Raw genomic sequence first — 16057 nt, forward strand, 5'->3', positions numbered from 1 at the left:
ACACTGGGCCTCGCGCGAGAGAAGTCCACACTGGGCCTCGCGCGAGAGAAGTCCTCTTTAAACGTCAGCAGACAAGTTTCATCTTGTCCCTCACAATGTCCAGGTAGTGATGGCAGTGTCCTCTGTCTTTAGCTGTGGATGCTCTTGACCTGTAACGTGATGCTCATCTTCCTTTCTGGCTGGTGTGCCCACTCTCCTAAGGACTCAGCTGGAGGCCTTCCAGAGGCTGCCCCACCCCTGGGATAGTACACTCCTCATGCCCTTCTGAGGCTCCCACTGACTCACATGTACCCCATTCTGCTACAATTAGATAGAGACTGACTCCATCAGAATGACCTTTTCAAAGGACCCACCATGGGAATGTGTGTGTGTCCTTCCAGGCCGGAGGAAGTCAGCACTCCCTTTACCTGGGAAGCACCTGTTGACCTAAAGAGACTTCCCTAAACGTGCAAACTTTAAAGCAATCATGTGACAACCTTCCAGTACCCCTTCTTCCAGACAGGACAGTCGGTACCTGGATAGTATCTTGTTGCTTTGATGTGGAATCACACTTGCTCATACTTGAGGAGTAGAAATGTGGATGCTGCCCCCACCGCTGCCTTTCTTCTTAGCTGTCTCCTCCTCCACCATGTCTCATCATCTCTGCACGGAAGGAGCTCTGACAGTGAGTTTTGGATATGCCGACCGACCCTGCTGTGCCTCCCATGCTAAGGGGCTTTTAGCACAGTGACCTTGAAGGCCAGTGGGGAGCCTCACACAGCACACAGGGTGAGGGGTGTCACTGACAGCTGAGGACCTTTACCAGTACAGGGTACTAAAGAGAAATGGATACCTCATGCGTCCAGCATTCAGGAGCCCCGGGGCTGTGCTGGGAATCTGAATCTGAGAAGTGGTACCAGCGGGCTGTACTGGGAATTGAAGGTGGGCACACCAACCCCATCTCCATGGAGTTGTGCATATTGGTTCCCAATACCTGCTCTGTGAGGATTTGTGTGCTGGCTTTCCTTACTTTATAGGAAAAGCAGTAGATGTCTGTTCAGCGCTTGGACATTTCAGGCCTCCCCGTGGAGGGCACATTTGGAACATTATGCAGGCAGAGACGCTGCACCTTCCTCACCCTTGGCCTCTCCTAACCAATAGGGTGCAAGCTAACATGTTTAGACTCTTAGTTCCATTGGTAAGTTTGGAGTGGCCCGAGGCGCAAGAATACAGTTCCTGGAGCAGTATTCAAGGCATTCTCTCTCTGTGTGTGTCAATGTAGGGTTCGATGACCTCAACGTGTGTGCTGACCCAGGCGTTCCAGAGAATGGCTTCAGGACCCCAAGCGGAGGAGTCTTCTTCGAAAGTTCTGTAACCCGCTATCACTGCCAAGATGGATTCAAGCTGAAGGGGTCTACAAAGAGACTGTGTGTGAGGCATGTTAATGGGAGCCTAGGCTGGGTCCCCAGTGACGGGCCCGTCTGCATCCAAGAAGGTAAAGGGCCTGCCCCTCTGTGGGAGCCAGGCATGTGGCTCTCGGGGAGGAGGGCCGCGGGTACTCTAGAGACATCAGTCTTGTCTACAGGGATGTGCCTCTCAGGGAGGAGGGCCGCGGGTACTCTAGAGGCATCGGTCCCAGGGCTGGTCTCCTCTACAAGACAGGTTTGAATATTGGTCCCAGGGCTGGTCTAGTCTACAAGATGAGTTTGAATATCGGTCCCAGGGCTGGTCTAGTCTACAAGATGAGTTTGAATATCGGTCCCAGGGCTGGTCTAGTCTACAAGATGAGTTTGAATAGTCCTCTTTCCCTGTCAGTTACCATCCAATTTATCACCATTTTGGCCCGGGCAAGAGAACACTCAGATGACATAGAGCACTTTGGTATCAGGCTGCAGTTCAGCACTCACTCCCCTGTTATGGTGAAGAATGTAGTTAATATTTTTGTGCAGTTGGTGATATAAAAGGTGGGATGTGACTCGGAATCAAATCAACTACTACTTTTTTGTTGTTGTTGTTGTTGTTTTTTCGAGACAGGGTTTCTCTGTATAGTTTTGGTGCCTGTCCTGGATCTTGCTCTGTAGACCACGGTGGCCTCAAACTCACAGAGATCTGCCTGACTCTGCCTCCCGAGTGCTGGGATTAAGGGGTGCATCACTGCCACCCGGCCAAATCAACTACTGCTTTTAAGCCCAGTGTTTGGTGAGACTCGTTCAAGAAGCTATGGCGGGGAGAGTGGATTGACACCATAACCGGCCCTTCCTCGCAGTGACCCCTGGATCTCTTGCTGATGCAGAACACTCACTGACTTCTGGCAGCTAGCCCAAATCCGCTGGCTGCAACAATCTCATAGGCTTTTTCTGTTTCATTTTGCTTTGTTTTATTTTTGCTCGGTAGACAATGTTTAGGGTTATGAAAAATGAATTGTTTAATTAATTGGAGTGCTAAGAGATTGATTATGAGTCTCCCAGGATCAGCGAGGCTGAAGTTGGAATAGGCATGGATCAGAAATTAACTCAAACCTCTAACCTCCAGGAGGCGCGGCCCTAGTGTGTTCCTGCTCTGCTAATGTTGGAGCTCATTAGGAGCCGGCTTCTGTTTCTCTTCATTATTGAGGTTATTTGGGGAGGAAGATTTTATGATAAGATGTAAAGGAGCACTGTGATTTAATAATGTGTACTTCCTTGCTGAAACTTTAAAAAAAAAATTGCATGTGTGCATGTGGGTCTGTGGGTGAGTACATACATGTGAGAGCCAGTGCCTGGGGAGGCTGGAGGTGTTGGATCCCCTGGAGCGGGAGTTACACACCAACACGCCAACATGGTGCAGGGAACTGAACTCAGGGCCTCTGCCTGAGCAGTGCGTGCTCTTACCCACTGATCCATCCCCCCAGCCCCGCTTTATGAAACTTTTAAACTGATTTAATCTGACAAGCACTTTTTATTATGCTTTTTCATATGGAAATTGCAAAGGGTGAGTAAGAATGGTGTCTTGCCCTTAAAGTACTCACTAATAAATTCACTATTCCCTCATGCATGGATCCCATGTGAGCTGTGCTCCCTGAAAAATTCGACTGAACTGGAAGTTGATTTGGTTCATTTCTATCTACCCTGCCAAGGCCTGTGGCCTGAGATGCCCCGTACCCAGGAGCATGAGCTGATATAGTAAAGGAGAACACGGGCCCCAGATATTGCCCAGAAATGAAGGCCTTCTCTTGTTTCATCTTCTTGGGCAAAACAAAAGCAGTTTAGCAACTTTAAAATGAGCGCCAGCCCTGTGTGCTGTGGAGATAATTCCAGGTGTTGAGCAGTCTCCTTGGATGGGGGATTCTTGTGTGCCAAGACCCACGGAGAAGGCACAGTCTAAAGTGATGGAACAGTGTCCGGACTCTGCACTCCCCCCCTACAACCTGAAGCCAGACCTTGACTCCCTAAAGCACGGTCCAGATCTGCATGCTGGTCACAGTGTTGAGTGGTAAGCAATGTTTGGGAACGCTTGGAAGAACAGACTGCCAGCTTAGGCAAAGTGGGCTGTTTATTTGAACTTGGTGGTGGCACTGCTTACCTTTGGGACGTTTGTGTGCCAAGATGGCTGTTGTGCCTCGATGGTGGAAAATGTCATTGTTGGTGTCTTTGGTGTTCTTTATTTATTTTTTGGATCCGGGGATTGAACCCAGGGCCTCAGGCATGCTCGGTTAGTTCTCTACCACTGAGTTATCTCCCTGGCCCTTTATTCTGCATGGCTCATGGAGAAGGTGGTGGGTGGGGGTCTACGCCATGGAGATTGTTTTTTTCCTGCTTTGTAAATAACCTTAGCTGAGTGCTTCACATTTATGCTAGGTGGTTAGTAAGAGCTGTTGAATTAATTTGCTGCCTTGCCAGAAGGCTGAGTTTTGTCATGGAGATAATGATGATTTATGTTCCCATTTTCTCTTTGGGTGGCTGAGACTCAGAGAGGCTCATCACTTCCTCAAGGTCACACAGCGTATGAGGAAGTCACAGAACTGAAGGTAATCCTAATGTTATGGGAATCATTAGGAACTGCTTCCGCTCTACTGAAAACCAACAAGACAGAAGCAGTGAAGGAACAGGCTTGCTCAAGGCAGCCTAAGGGCCATGGAGGCAACATCTCCATCGTCCAGGGCTCAGGATTGCATAGAGCTTTTCGGGGGCACAAGAGCTTACAATGAGACAGGAGTGGGAACCCCTCAGCTCTGTAGGGGTTCTCTTCCTGAAAGTCTGTCTGGATGTGGCCTTCTGGACCAACATCTGTGTTTTATTTTAGGTCAGCTAGTCTATGTGTCCATGCAGAGTGGAAAGGGCTTCAGAGAGCATAGAGGGGAGGGGGGGAAGAGGGCTGATAGGAAGAGTGCCTGTTCTCCCAAATAATTTGCTTTGTAAGTTTGCTGTTCTGGACGTTTATCTGCATTTCCACATTTACAGTGTAAACATGGCTTCTACCCATCCTGTCACACTCAGCCAGGATGCTTTGCCTGGCAGGGTTGTGGCTGACCTTTATCGTGTCACAAAAGCCCATTCTAATCGGGCATAAGAGCAGATTGTTACAGCAAGTGACACAATCCAAGTTGGAGTTGAGGGACTCATGGGAGTCTCCTAATTTAAGCAGTTTGGCAGACAAAGAAACAGCCTCAAAGAAGGAAAGAGTCCCCTGGCTTTCTATCAGAGTTTAGTGACAGTCGGACCAGATCTGGCCTCAGGGCTCATCACCGTGACCCCCACTGCTCTCCACAGAGTCCTTTACCCTGTTTACCAGCTCCTTACCAGCTCCGTCTGAGGAGCAAACATTTGTTTGAGACAGAGTCTCCTATATCCCAGGCTGGCCTGGAATTTGCTATGTAGCCAAGGATAGGCTTGAACTTCTGATCCTCCTGCCTCCACCCCAGAAGTGCTGGGAGCACAAACATGTACCAACATGTCTGCGTTGGCCGAGAAGCAGATTCTACATCTTTAAGTCACCTTGACTCTTGGTGCCCACCCGCTGTGCTGTGCTCTGCAGAAGTATTGACGTCATGTGCTGTACAACAAATTAGGCACAAGTCCTCTGGGCAGTCCCTTGGATTCCCACCTCGTTACTCCCTACCCTAACGTGCACCAGCTCTTTCCCTACATTCTAGTTTAAACTGCTTGTCTCAGGGAAGGTCACTGGCAGCCAGGGTCTGCCTAGCTGACATTACAGGGAATGGATTCTCCTCGGCACCCGAATCTCCCACTTGAGAAGTATGGATTTTTCTCTGAGCCGTCATCCAAGGGCCACTCTAGCCATTGGGACCTGGAGCCTGGGTGAAAGCATTCGGTAGCGGCATGGAAATTCTGAAATTGGCCAAAGACATTGCAGACCTGTGAGGTCAGGGTGCCAGCCACCAGCTGGGCCTCTGCTTTGGCAAAACCACCCAGCTGGGTCTAATTGGGGACGCTTTCCTGGGGGTAACATCCTTTCCTGTGAAGAAAGGGTGAAATAAGATTAGCTTTATGTGAATTGGGTTTAGAGACACAAGCTAAACACAAATATCCAGGCACAGACAGACAACTGGAGTCAGCTCTGGACTGGCTCTCACTTTGGTGTGCATGCCTTGGGCTGAGGCAGGAGGATTGAAAGTTCTAGACTAACTTGATCTGTGTGGTAAGACCCATTAAAAAAAAAAAGAAAGGTGTATTTTATAATAAAATAGCCCAGAACTAAAGTACAATCATTTTGGCTCCTATCCATTCTATGAACAAATGGACAGAGGAGGGGAAGTGGGGGGAGGGGACGACGGGGGAGGGGAGGTCGGAGGAGGGGAGGAAGCTTAGCCTCTGTCTTGCCGGGCCTGTTGATTGTCAGCATCACTGGAAACATTTCCTTGATTAAGCATCTTTTGCTGCTGGGCTACAGAACGCACTTTGCCCTCATGCGTTGGTTATTCTGTTGGGTACGGGGTCACGCAATAATGGGGGACAGACCACCAAAGTCTATTAAACCAGAAGCAAACTTTATTCCAGAAAAATAAAAATTAAACAAAACAAAACAAAACAAAACAAAAAACACCTCGGGGCACAAAAGCTTATCAACTAGCTGAGACCACAGCCAATGTTGGAATTCTGGGGCTGTGGCCATGGAGGCGTGTACTGACTGGCCCCCTTTTATAGTATCAGGCATGGGGTGCATGCTAGGAGTCACGTAGAACAACTATTAAAAGTTAACTTTGGTCCAGGCAGTTGTTGGCTATAAGGGGCAAGGGAGTTAAAAGTTAACCCCCGGCTGTTGACAGAGGAGCTGGCTGTAAGCAGACAGCCATTGTTAGCAGTTAACCCTTAGAGCTGATGACTGTCAGCTTTCATCTCTTAAGCTTATAATTTTATATATATATATTTATTTATTTATTTTCTGGACCCTTCAATTCCAGCTAGACAGAAGCTTTTGCTGTGTTTTAAGCAGAGGACTAAATAACCAGTTACAGCCAGTTTCTGCATTGACAAGCTCCCTTAGACCGTGAGCCAACACTGCCCAGTACTGAAACCCTTTAGGGGTCTCCTCGCCAGGAAGGGCGTTTATCAAGCTTTTCAAGTCAGATCTATGTAGCAGGAACATCATCATCTGGGTGGGGTCGGGGTGTCCTCAGGACATCTTTGGGTGTAGTCAGCACAGGTGAGGGGCACACAGCTTTCTTTTCTCTTTTAAGTGCCCCTATCTGGAGTAGCTGCTTTGGGAAGGAGAGACCTGAGCACTGCAAACTTAACTTTTTATGAAATTAGTGCTTGAGTTCTCCTCAGTGAGGGAGGAAGGGAGCTTTCCGTGTCCTCCCCAGCCAGCTTCCTTGAGCAGTTTGGAGAACGGCCCCTGGTCTCCTTGGGCATCACGTTCCTGTCAGTTTTTGATAAATACCTATTAAGAAAAAAAAAAGGATGCTCGTGACCCTGGAGTCCCCAGCTCTAGCAGACAGCTTGTTCCAATGCGTCTTCCTTAGCAAGTGCCCAGATGGTTTATGAGGACAGTGACAGTCCTCTTAATCCCAGCACGATGCTATTAAGAGACCTTACATGTATGTACTGTGTTCCGCAGAGCACGCCTTGCTTCAGAGGACCTGTCTGAGAGGAAGGCTTTTCAGGCAGCCATTCCCCTCCAGGTGGCCAGTCAGTTCCTCGAAGCTGAGAGAGGAGTAGAAAAACATGGTTTAAACCACACCGGAAATGCAGCCTCAGAGCACTGTCACCCCCTGCCCCCAGCATCAGTCACCACAACCTCCTGCCCCAAACCCCAGGCACAGCCTCCAGTGCTATTTCAAGAGCAAAGCTTAAAGGTGCCATTGAGGGCCACAGTATGGAGGGAAATGTGTGACTCTGGGAAACTTTTTTTGAATTGTTTTATGTGTATTTAAAAATTCAAAAATAAATGTTAAATTATTTTATGTTGAAATTACATGTATGTCTGTGCATCATGTGGGTCTTCCTACCTCTGAGGCAGGAAGAAAGCGTCAGACCTCCCGGAACTTGAGTTATAGATGAGTGACTGTAAGCCACTGTGTGGGTGCTGGGAACCTAACCTGGGTCCTTAGCAAGAGCAGCTGGTGCTCTTAAGGATGCTGTGCTATTTCTCCAGCTCCTCCAGATTTTTGTTCCTCAAAGAACAACCTTGTTCTTGTCTCAGTGCCTTCGAAGGGAGGGAGCCCTCAGTCTAGAAGCCGCCTCGGCAGGTGGCATGCTGTGGCGCCCTGCAGGTGTGTGGAAAGGCTGTTGTGTAGCCATTGTCTGCATATCTGAGTAGGCCGCTCTCACCCCTGAAGTGTGAGAGGAGGACCCAGGGTTCTGGCAACTCCTGCTTCCTCCCTGCTCTTGTTAGACGGTGGTCTTCTGTAGCTACCTGCTTCTGAGGCTCCCCCCCACCCCCGCAGCCCTCTACAGGTGGCCTGGGGGTGATTCTTGGTGTCCCTGTGAACAGTCACAGGGAGCTGTTTGTGGGGAGTGCTGGCTTTGCCCTGGCCTCTTTGACTAATATTTGGGTGTCATGCCGTCCACTTCTAGTCTTTCCCACAGAGCATGTCTTCCCCCTGTAACTCTGGTCACCTCAGCACACGCCTTATCGTTGCTTTGACACAATTCATGATGTGAGTTCAGCTGAGTCTGGGTTATCGAGAGTTGTGAAAGGAGTTGCCAGTTCCAGATCATGCACTGTGGGAATGCTGACAAAGATGAACAGGGACAGCCGGACAGTCGGTCCGGAATCTACCTCTACCCCCAGGTCACTAGGACACAAAGCAGTGTCCTCCACACACACCTGCACGCTGCGCATCTCTGGCTCGTGGCCTGGTCTGGTGCTGTACCTTTGTTCTCCTCTCCCCCAAGGAGACTGCACTGTTCTAAGGGGGTAAGTCCTGTGTACACAGGGTGCTGTGCTATGTTAGATGCATAGGGTGTTCTTCGAGGGCCAGGTGCTGTTCTAGATTCACTGTGTTCTCTTCAGTGGGTGCTGAATACCCAGTATCTTCTTCAATGGATGCTGGATGCAGAGTGTGTTCATCAGTAGCTAGGTGCTATGATGGATGCTTGCCGTGTTCTTCAGGGAGTACAGTAGGCCAGCGTGGCGGCTCTGGCGTTTGATTTCTGGATGAGAATGCAGAAGCTCAGAGGAGCTGAATTCTCTGTGGAACCTTGGGCAGCGGCAGGGATGGGATCATCTCTGTGTTTTCCAGGACATTCAGCTCACTCAACCCACCTGGCCAGGGTCCCTTCTTCTCACTGGAGATAGAGGGATGACATACATGTTAATGGCCATACCCCTTAGGAAGGCTTCATCCTGTCAGCATCCTTGGTAAGGACCAGTTTCCTACAGGGTACTGGCTTTTAAAATGTGACCAAGGATCCCCGCCTCAGAACCTGTTGTAAATACCTATTCAGGCCTCCCTCACCAGAGTGCTAGGGATAGGGCCAAGGAATCTGATTCTTAAGAAAGATAACTGGAAACCTCCCAGGTGATTTTCTCCTTTAGAAGTCCTGAGAGCCCCTTACTCAGGGATGTAGTGTCCTACAACTTCGTGTGAGGGAAGAGAAATTATTTTCTGTAGTGTTTAGCAGAGTTCCTTGGAGACCATTCTTGCCATCAGAGTATCAGTTTGTCAGACAGAGGCCTGTGCGAGCATAAGTGAGTTACGCACTCTGCCCAGCGAGCTAGCTGGGAGAGGATGGGCCATTGTCCCAGTGACTTCCATCCAGGCTTGTACTTTCTCTGGAGGTGTGTCGCCCAGGCTGCCTGCCAGGTCACCTGGGGAACTTAATAAAAAACAGAGCTGGGGCCTGATAAGTATTTTGAAAGTCCCTGGTTGTGGGTGTTGGCGAAATTATTAAGGCCACTCCACGTAGTTAAAAGGAAGATTTATTTAGTGGGTAACTTACAAATGAAGGGATAGGTAGGTCACGGGGTCTGGGGAAGGTGTATCGCAGTCCAACGGTGTTCTCTGGAGCTCTGCTCGGTCAACCTCCACCGTCTAGGGTCCAGGAACAGAGAGAGTGCTGGCCCATCTTGATCTCGGGTCTCCAGGGTCCTCCCTTGGCCCTGCCTTGTAGGCGTGACAGTTGCCGAAGCCTCAATGGGGGTTGGAACTTCCAGATCAAAGCTGGAATGGCTACCCACTACATCTCCCCCTTTTTGTCTAAATAAGAAGATTCTAACCTAATACAAGACTATATATAAAGGAATGGTTATCAAATATTGTCCAGGAATAATGAGGGATAATGACCTAGATAAGATGGAACTACAACCAATGCAAACAATATCAAGCAAGAAACACATACTAAAATCCAGAGAAGTATAGAGCATAGGTAAATGGCATGTTACAAAGATCATTCCAAAAGGTGTCCTATCCTAAAGAACCTGAATCTAATACTTAATATGTTCTATCTAAGATATTTTATATATATATAATATATATATATATATTATATATATATAATATATATATATATATATATATACACACACACACACACACTGTAGGCAAGGGCAGTTCTTTGCCCAGTAGGCCATTTTGTGCCAAGAAGACAAACTTCCAAATGGAAATGTCTTAGAAGCCCAACATTCTCTCGGGATCAAATTGGTGCTGTCAGGAGCAATTGTGTCTCATGTCAACAGAATTCTAAGTTATTTAAATGCCATATTCTCTAGGTCTATGAAGTGTTTGAAGATTACCTGTCCATCTGACCTATGTATCTGTAAATCTGGATAACTTAACTAACATAACTATAGAGATGACAAGCATAGGTGACTATAAATCTATAAGTCTTATCTACCGAAATAACCTAAGGACTAAGGCTTCATGTAAACAAGGTAAACAGTCTATAAGAAAATGTATGGTAAAGAACGATGACTTCAAAATTGTGACAATACATAAGATATTTATAGCAGAGGTAGGAGTATGTAGTGTGATATGCAATATAACAATAATCTTAAATATATATCAATATACCGAATATCATAAACAGAAGTAGAACATACATAAAGTATGAGAGATATAAATTTACATTTGTATCAATATACAAATATTTCAAATAAGAGTAGAAATATATGTACATTATAACAAATATAGTTCTGTATTTGTATCAATATACAAATTATCTTAAACAGGAATATAAAAATAGTTTACATTTGTATCAACATATAAGAATCCATAACAGTGCAAATTACAGTGTAAATTATAGTGCAAATTATCTAAGGCTGCTATTTTACTAAATTTGTTTACTAGTATATACAATAATCTACCATAATATCTTATACCTATCCATTCCATTTTTTCCTTTTTTTTTTTAAGAATACTGAGTCTAATATTTTCTTCCACTCCCAACCCTATAACCATCATCCATAACCCTGAGAATTATGAAACCTAAGGGAGAAGGGGCGTCGTTTTCTTATAATTGCTTCCTGCTGTTTAGGAGATGATGTTAACTCTGTTGAGTACTGTGAGAAAGCTCAGGTAGTTAAATCTCAGTTAGACTAACTGTAGGTTCTGCAGCAAGTCTTAGAGTAATGGGTAAGATTGTCTGAAATTCTGGCAAGAAGTGTAGTATGATGATGATTACCATGGCATCATTTTGGATTGGGTAGAGTTATTGTTGTTAGGGCCCCATTTTTCTTCTGTAGACTTCAGAGATTGCTATTGGAAAAACTTATTTGTTATCAAAATGGAAAGTTTGGATTTAAAGAGGACATAGCATGTAAGAAAGGATTGTGAGAAATCAAGAGTAAGCATGGAGAGAATTAGAATCTTGAAGACAATGGTCCCTTTTTACTGTTGCCGAAGCCTCAATGGGGGTTGGAACTTCCAGATCAAAGCTGGAATGGCTACCCACTACAGTGGGTTTCTCCCCTGATGCATTAAACCAAATCAGGCCGAATTAATAAGACCAGGTTTAATCTGAGCAAAGCAACTCATGGTGACTCTCAGGAAAAGGAAGCAGGAGAGAAATCAGGTGTAAGGTCTACAGACCTGACCTTAAATACCCTGCAGGCTTGGTTTTGAGGAGCTCTGGGGGAGGAGCCGCTGCTTGGCAGGTTTTCTGAGGATGAGGGAGGAATGGGAGGAGTGGGGCTGAGTTCCCAGCTGAACATCTGGGGCGGGGTGTGTGTGTGTGTGTGTGTGTGTGTGTGTGTGTGTGTGTTTGGAATGCCCCTCCCCCACCCTGCAGCTGGAGGTTCCCAATGGAGACCATTCCTCCGAGGAACTCCAGTTCTTGTAACTCCTGTACCCTGGAACTTTCACTCCCTTGATCATTTCCCTTGATCATTTCCATTTGGAGGAGGTATTCTCCCACAGCTCGGGGGCATTTCTGGAAGCTCTCCAGGTAGGTCCAGGAATCCCTTCCATTTGTGCTTTCTGACTGGATGTCCCTGTTACCTAGTTGCCTGGTCAAAACCCAAAGATTGAGTAGAACGTAGGAGAGCTGTTCCCAGGATGACCCCAACTTGCTATGACTGCATGTTTAACCCTTCTTTGTCCAAGTTTCTTGCAGCATGCCAAAAAGAAAAAATAATAATAATAATTCATCCATGAAGCACTTTTTAAAAAAAGTACTTACTAAAATATTTTCGCTCCCATAGACCTGACCAGGATTGCTATAAAAGATGAATAATTTGACATTAAGAAGATTCTTTAAGCTTCCTGGGGGAAGGGTGCGATATGAGTTTAAGTATTATTATTACATTATAAATTTTTAATTAAAAGATCCAACTTGACTCACAAGCTAAAGCTGGCAGTAGAGTTGGCAGCCAGCCCCTTTATTCATCGAAAGTGTGGGGTGCGGGCATTTTTCAAAAGCACGGCCGTCTTAGTCCTTTTTTATGGCTACTCATATATTAAGTTGGGCTGTCTTCCACCTCCAGGAGCTTCATCGAAACAGATGGAAGCCCTAAAAATGTTTTATTTAGCGTTCTTCTCTTCTCAGGTGCATTTTCTATCACCTAAAATTTCTTCCGTGTTGATTTAGACATGAGTTATAGAAAGCGGCCGCCTCTGGCCCCAAGGGCGAATATTTCCACGTCTTCCCCTAAGCTACACTCATGTTTCTCCTGCCCGTCCCCAGGGCCACTGTCAAGTCTCACCTTGGCTGGTGTTGACAGAAGTCACCATTGCCCATGCACTCTCCCCTGACATTTCCATGTGAGTTTGACTTTTGTTCTTGAAGAATGTCTCATCTTAAATGTAGACATGACTTGAAACAGAAAAAAGCAATTCCAGAAGTAATAAGGTCAGGTCAGACTGGGGCTGAACCCGTGAAGATGAGTGGCGGAAAGATCACATACCCCCATGGCAAGATGACAGCCAGATAGCCACAGGAGAGGGTTCACTAGCCTCCTCATCAAGCCCTGTACATGCAGAGAAGTCTCCATCAGGGCAGCGTTGCTACTTAACCAGCTGTGCCCACATTCCTGCATTCTTTCATCTATGAATGATGCATTCCCACCCTGACTGTACAAGGACTCTTTAGGCGGCGGGGGAGGGGGTGGCCTTAAATCACAGAATTACCTAGTCAACAGATAGTCACAGCATCAGCATGTATTCAGATCCCTGTCAGATCACGTGGAAAGGTCACATGATGACTGGTGGTGACCTTGAACACCTAGTTGACTGTGGAGATCCCCCAGAAAGCAATAATTTTCATAAGCTCACACCTGCAACAACCCAGAATTAGGTTGGTTACTTGTGGAAAATGTAGGGCTTACCCCCAGGGATGTCCTTTCAAATCCATCACTGTGTACCCGATTTTCTCACTCCAGTGTGGAGTGATTTGAGGCTGACCCGGGCTCCCCAGGCCCCATTTTCTGAGTTTCATTAGCACCAACAGAGACCTCCTCAGAGTCCCTACTGGGTCTGCAAAGCAAAGGCCTCATAGTACAGACCTGTTCATGTTAGAGTCCAATGTCACTTGGCTAACACAGCTGCTGGGATCATTAAATTCCCAGCGAGCATTTTTTTGTTTTGAACGATGTCTTCGGTCTCCCTGGTCACCTGCACTGGCCTTGGGTTTCTTCTCAGACAGTTCTTCTTAGCTTTTGATTGCCCAGAGGCATTAAAATGCACATTTCCAGGCATCATGCCCCAAGCATCTTTCAGGATGGGATCTAAATTGATTGAACAGCTGGGCCTCAGGTACTCCTCCTTGAGAGGCTTGCCCTGGATCTTCTGTTTGTAAGCAAAGATGTTCTGTCAGTCATCCGTCTGCGAGAACTGTCTCTGAAACCCATTCTTGGCTGGGGGAAGAAACTCAGGAGGCAAATTGCCCACCCAGCATGTGCAAGCCATGAGATTGGTGTACTCAGTACCACCAAAACAGAACACCTGCCTGGCATGAAATCATTTTTAATGCTTCTTCTGAGCTTACTTCTGGCCACCCAGTGCTTCCCATCTCTTCCTTTTTACATATGAGGCTACTTTCCAGAAAGTGAAAATTGATCTCACAGTTTCTTTAAAGATAAAATATTAAGCCTTTGTTTATCAAGAGAAGCAGAAGGGGCTGGGGACATGGTTCCACTGACAATGCTTGCAGCACAGGCATGCACCCATGGAAAAAGCCAGGCACAGTGGCTTGTCCTTGTAATCCCAGCCCTAGGGAGGTATGGATCCAAGGACTTGCTGACCAGCCACCTCGCTGAATCGATAAGCTCTAGGTTCTGTGAGAGACTCAGTCTCAAACTAATAATAATAATAATAATAATAATAATAATAATAATAATAATAACAACAACAACAAATAATGTAGAGAGCAATAGAAGGGAACACTCAAAGTTAACCTCTATCCTCACATGCATGCATATGTATGCATACTCAGCATATATATGTGCATGCACACACAGGAACATGTACACATGTGAAGCAAAAAATCACGGTTTACCTGTATGATGAAACTGCACCAACTTCTGTAATTTACACCAAGGGGTCAGCTTGCCTTCTTGAAATTTTTCTGGGATATAATTAAAGTTTTATGCTTTGGGGAATTTCTGTGCTTCATCTCCATAAACACCGTCCTTCATCCCTAGACATTCCGTGAAGTGGCTCCACCTCCAGATCCAGCAGCCCTGGGGGAGGTAGGAAAGGGAGGGGGCGGCATCAGTGGAATTCCTCATTCTCCATTCTGGGCTCACTTTGCTGTCCTTACAACTTCGTTTAAATTTGCAAAACATAGTGCATATAGGAAAGTTCATGAAACAGAACAGCTCGGTGAACACTCATGAGATAACACCAGCATCCCCATCATCCAGGGAAGAAATAGAACCCTGCTGGTGTCCCCAGAAGTTCGTTCCCACTCATCTTATGGCACACTGCTGCGGTTGGATCATTTCCATGGTTTCCTGGTGGTCTAATGTATGGACATGCCATCGTTTGAATATTCATTTTGGTGGACATTTTAGACTCTCCCGATTGTCTCCCGTTATAAATAGTGTTGCAGTGAGCATATCAGAACATGCCTATTGATGATTGATAATCTTCTATTTCTGTTGGCTCTGTACCAGAGAGTAGAGCTTTTGAGGTGTGTGGTATTCATATATCCAGTGTTAATAGACGTTGCTAGTTTTCTCAAATGGTTGGACCAGTTTGTACTCCCACAAACAGAATATGCCTTTTAGTATTAGCACTATTTTAGCCATCTGGCAGACGTGTAGTACTCTCTCTAACATTGTAGTGGGATGGTTGTTTGGGAGTTTGTTTCTTTGATTTTGGTTGGTTGGTTGGGTTTGTTTTGAGATTGTGTCAGACTGTTCAGGGCACACCTGCCTCAGTTTCCTGAGTCTGACTTTTGCAGGCACGTCCCACCACTCTCTGAATCTCCCACCGTTAATGCTCATTTCCCTGGTGAATAATAAAGTTGAGAACCTCTCTGTGTTTATTGGCTAGCTTGTGACTCCCTCCTGTGAAGTGCCTGCTTAATTCGCTTAACCATTAATCGATTAGTAGTCTTTTCTGTATTGATTTTTAGGAGATTTTATATACACTAGATCCGAGTCCTTTGTTGCTTATAGGTGCTACAAAGCTGTTCTGTGGCTTAAGGTTTTACTCTCTTATTATCAGTGTGATGCACAGAATATTTTAACTTGAATGTAGTCAAATTTATCAATCTTTTACTTGATGCTAAAGTTGTTTAGGAGTTTTTTTTTGTCATGTTAAACAATGTTTTCACAGGACTGGAGAGATGTCTCTTCCAGAACACCCAACTTTGATTCCCACCATCCATATTAGGTGGTTCACAACTGCCTGTAACTCCAACTCCAGTCTGATATCCTCTTCTGGCCTCCACAGGCACCCTGAACACACACACACACACACACACACACACACACACACACACACGCACGCACGCACACACGCACACACGCACACACACACACAGCAATTTAAAAAAGAAAATAAATTTTTCAAAAATGTCTTTGCATTATGATATTGCATTTTCTTCTGTAATCTCAGAACCTCACTGTCTTGCTTTCGTATATAGCCCTCTAGCCATCCCTCTTGGGCTTGGTTTGTATATAACACACATAGCACTGTTCATTAGAATGGATGTCCCCACTGCTTCCCGTGGCCAACTATGTCAGGAGATGGAAG

At 46.1% G+C, this 16057-nt stretch overlaps 1 protein-coding gene across 3 annotated transcripts in view; it reads left to right on the forward strand.

Annotated features, from left to right (window-relative positions):
* Positions 1 to 16057, forward strand: part of Susd4 (sushi domain containing 4) — a 132025-nt gene that overhangs the window by 64786 nt on the left and 51182 nt on the right. For 2 of the 3 annotated variants that reach the window (XM_052737866.1, XM_052737867.1), the window contains exon 3: positions 1262 to 1474. The exons of the other annotated variant lie outside the window; for it this stretch is intronic. In XM_052737866.1, the coding sequence (XP_052593826.1) occupies positions 1262 to 1474 (213 nt within the window). The remainder of the gene's footprint in view (positions 1 to 1261; positions 1475 to 16057) is intronic. 3 annotated transcript variants of the gene reach the window in all.

This window comes from Peromyscus californicus, unplaced genomic scaffold (genome assembly GCF_007827085.1).
Source record: "Peromyscus californicus insignis strain IS unplaced genomic scaffold, ASM782708v3 Scaffold_14__1_contigs__length_90479793_seg_2, whole genome shotgun sequence".
Taxonomy (NCBI): Eukaryota; Metazoa; Chordata; class Mammalia; order Rodentia; family Cricetidae; genus Peromyscus; species Peromyscus californicus.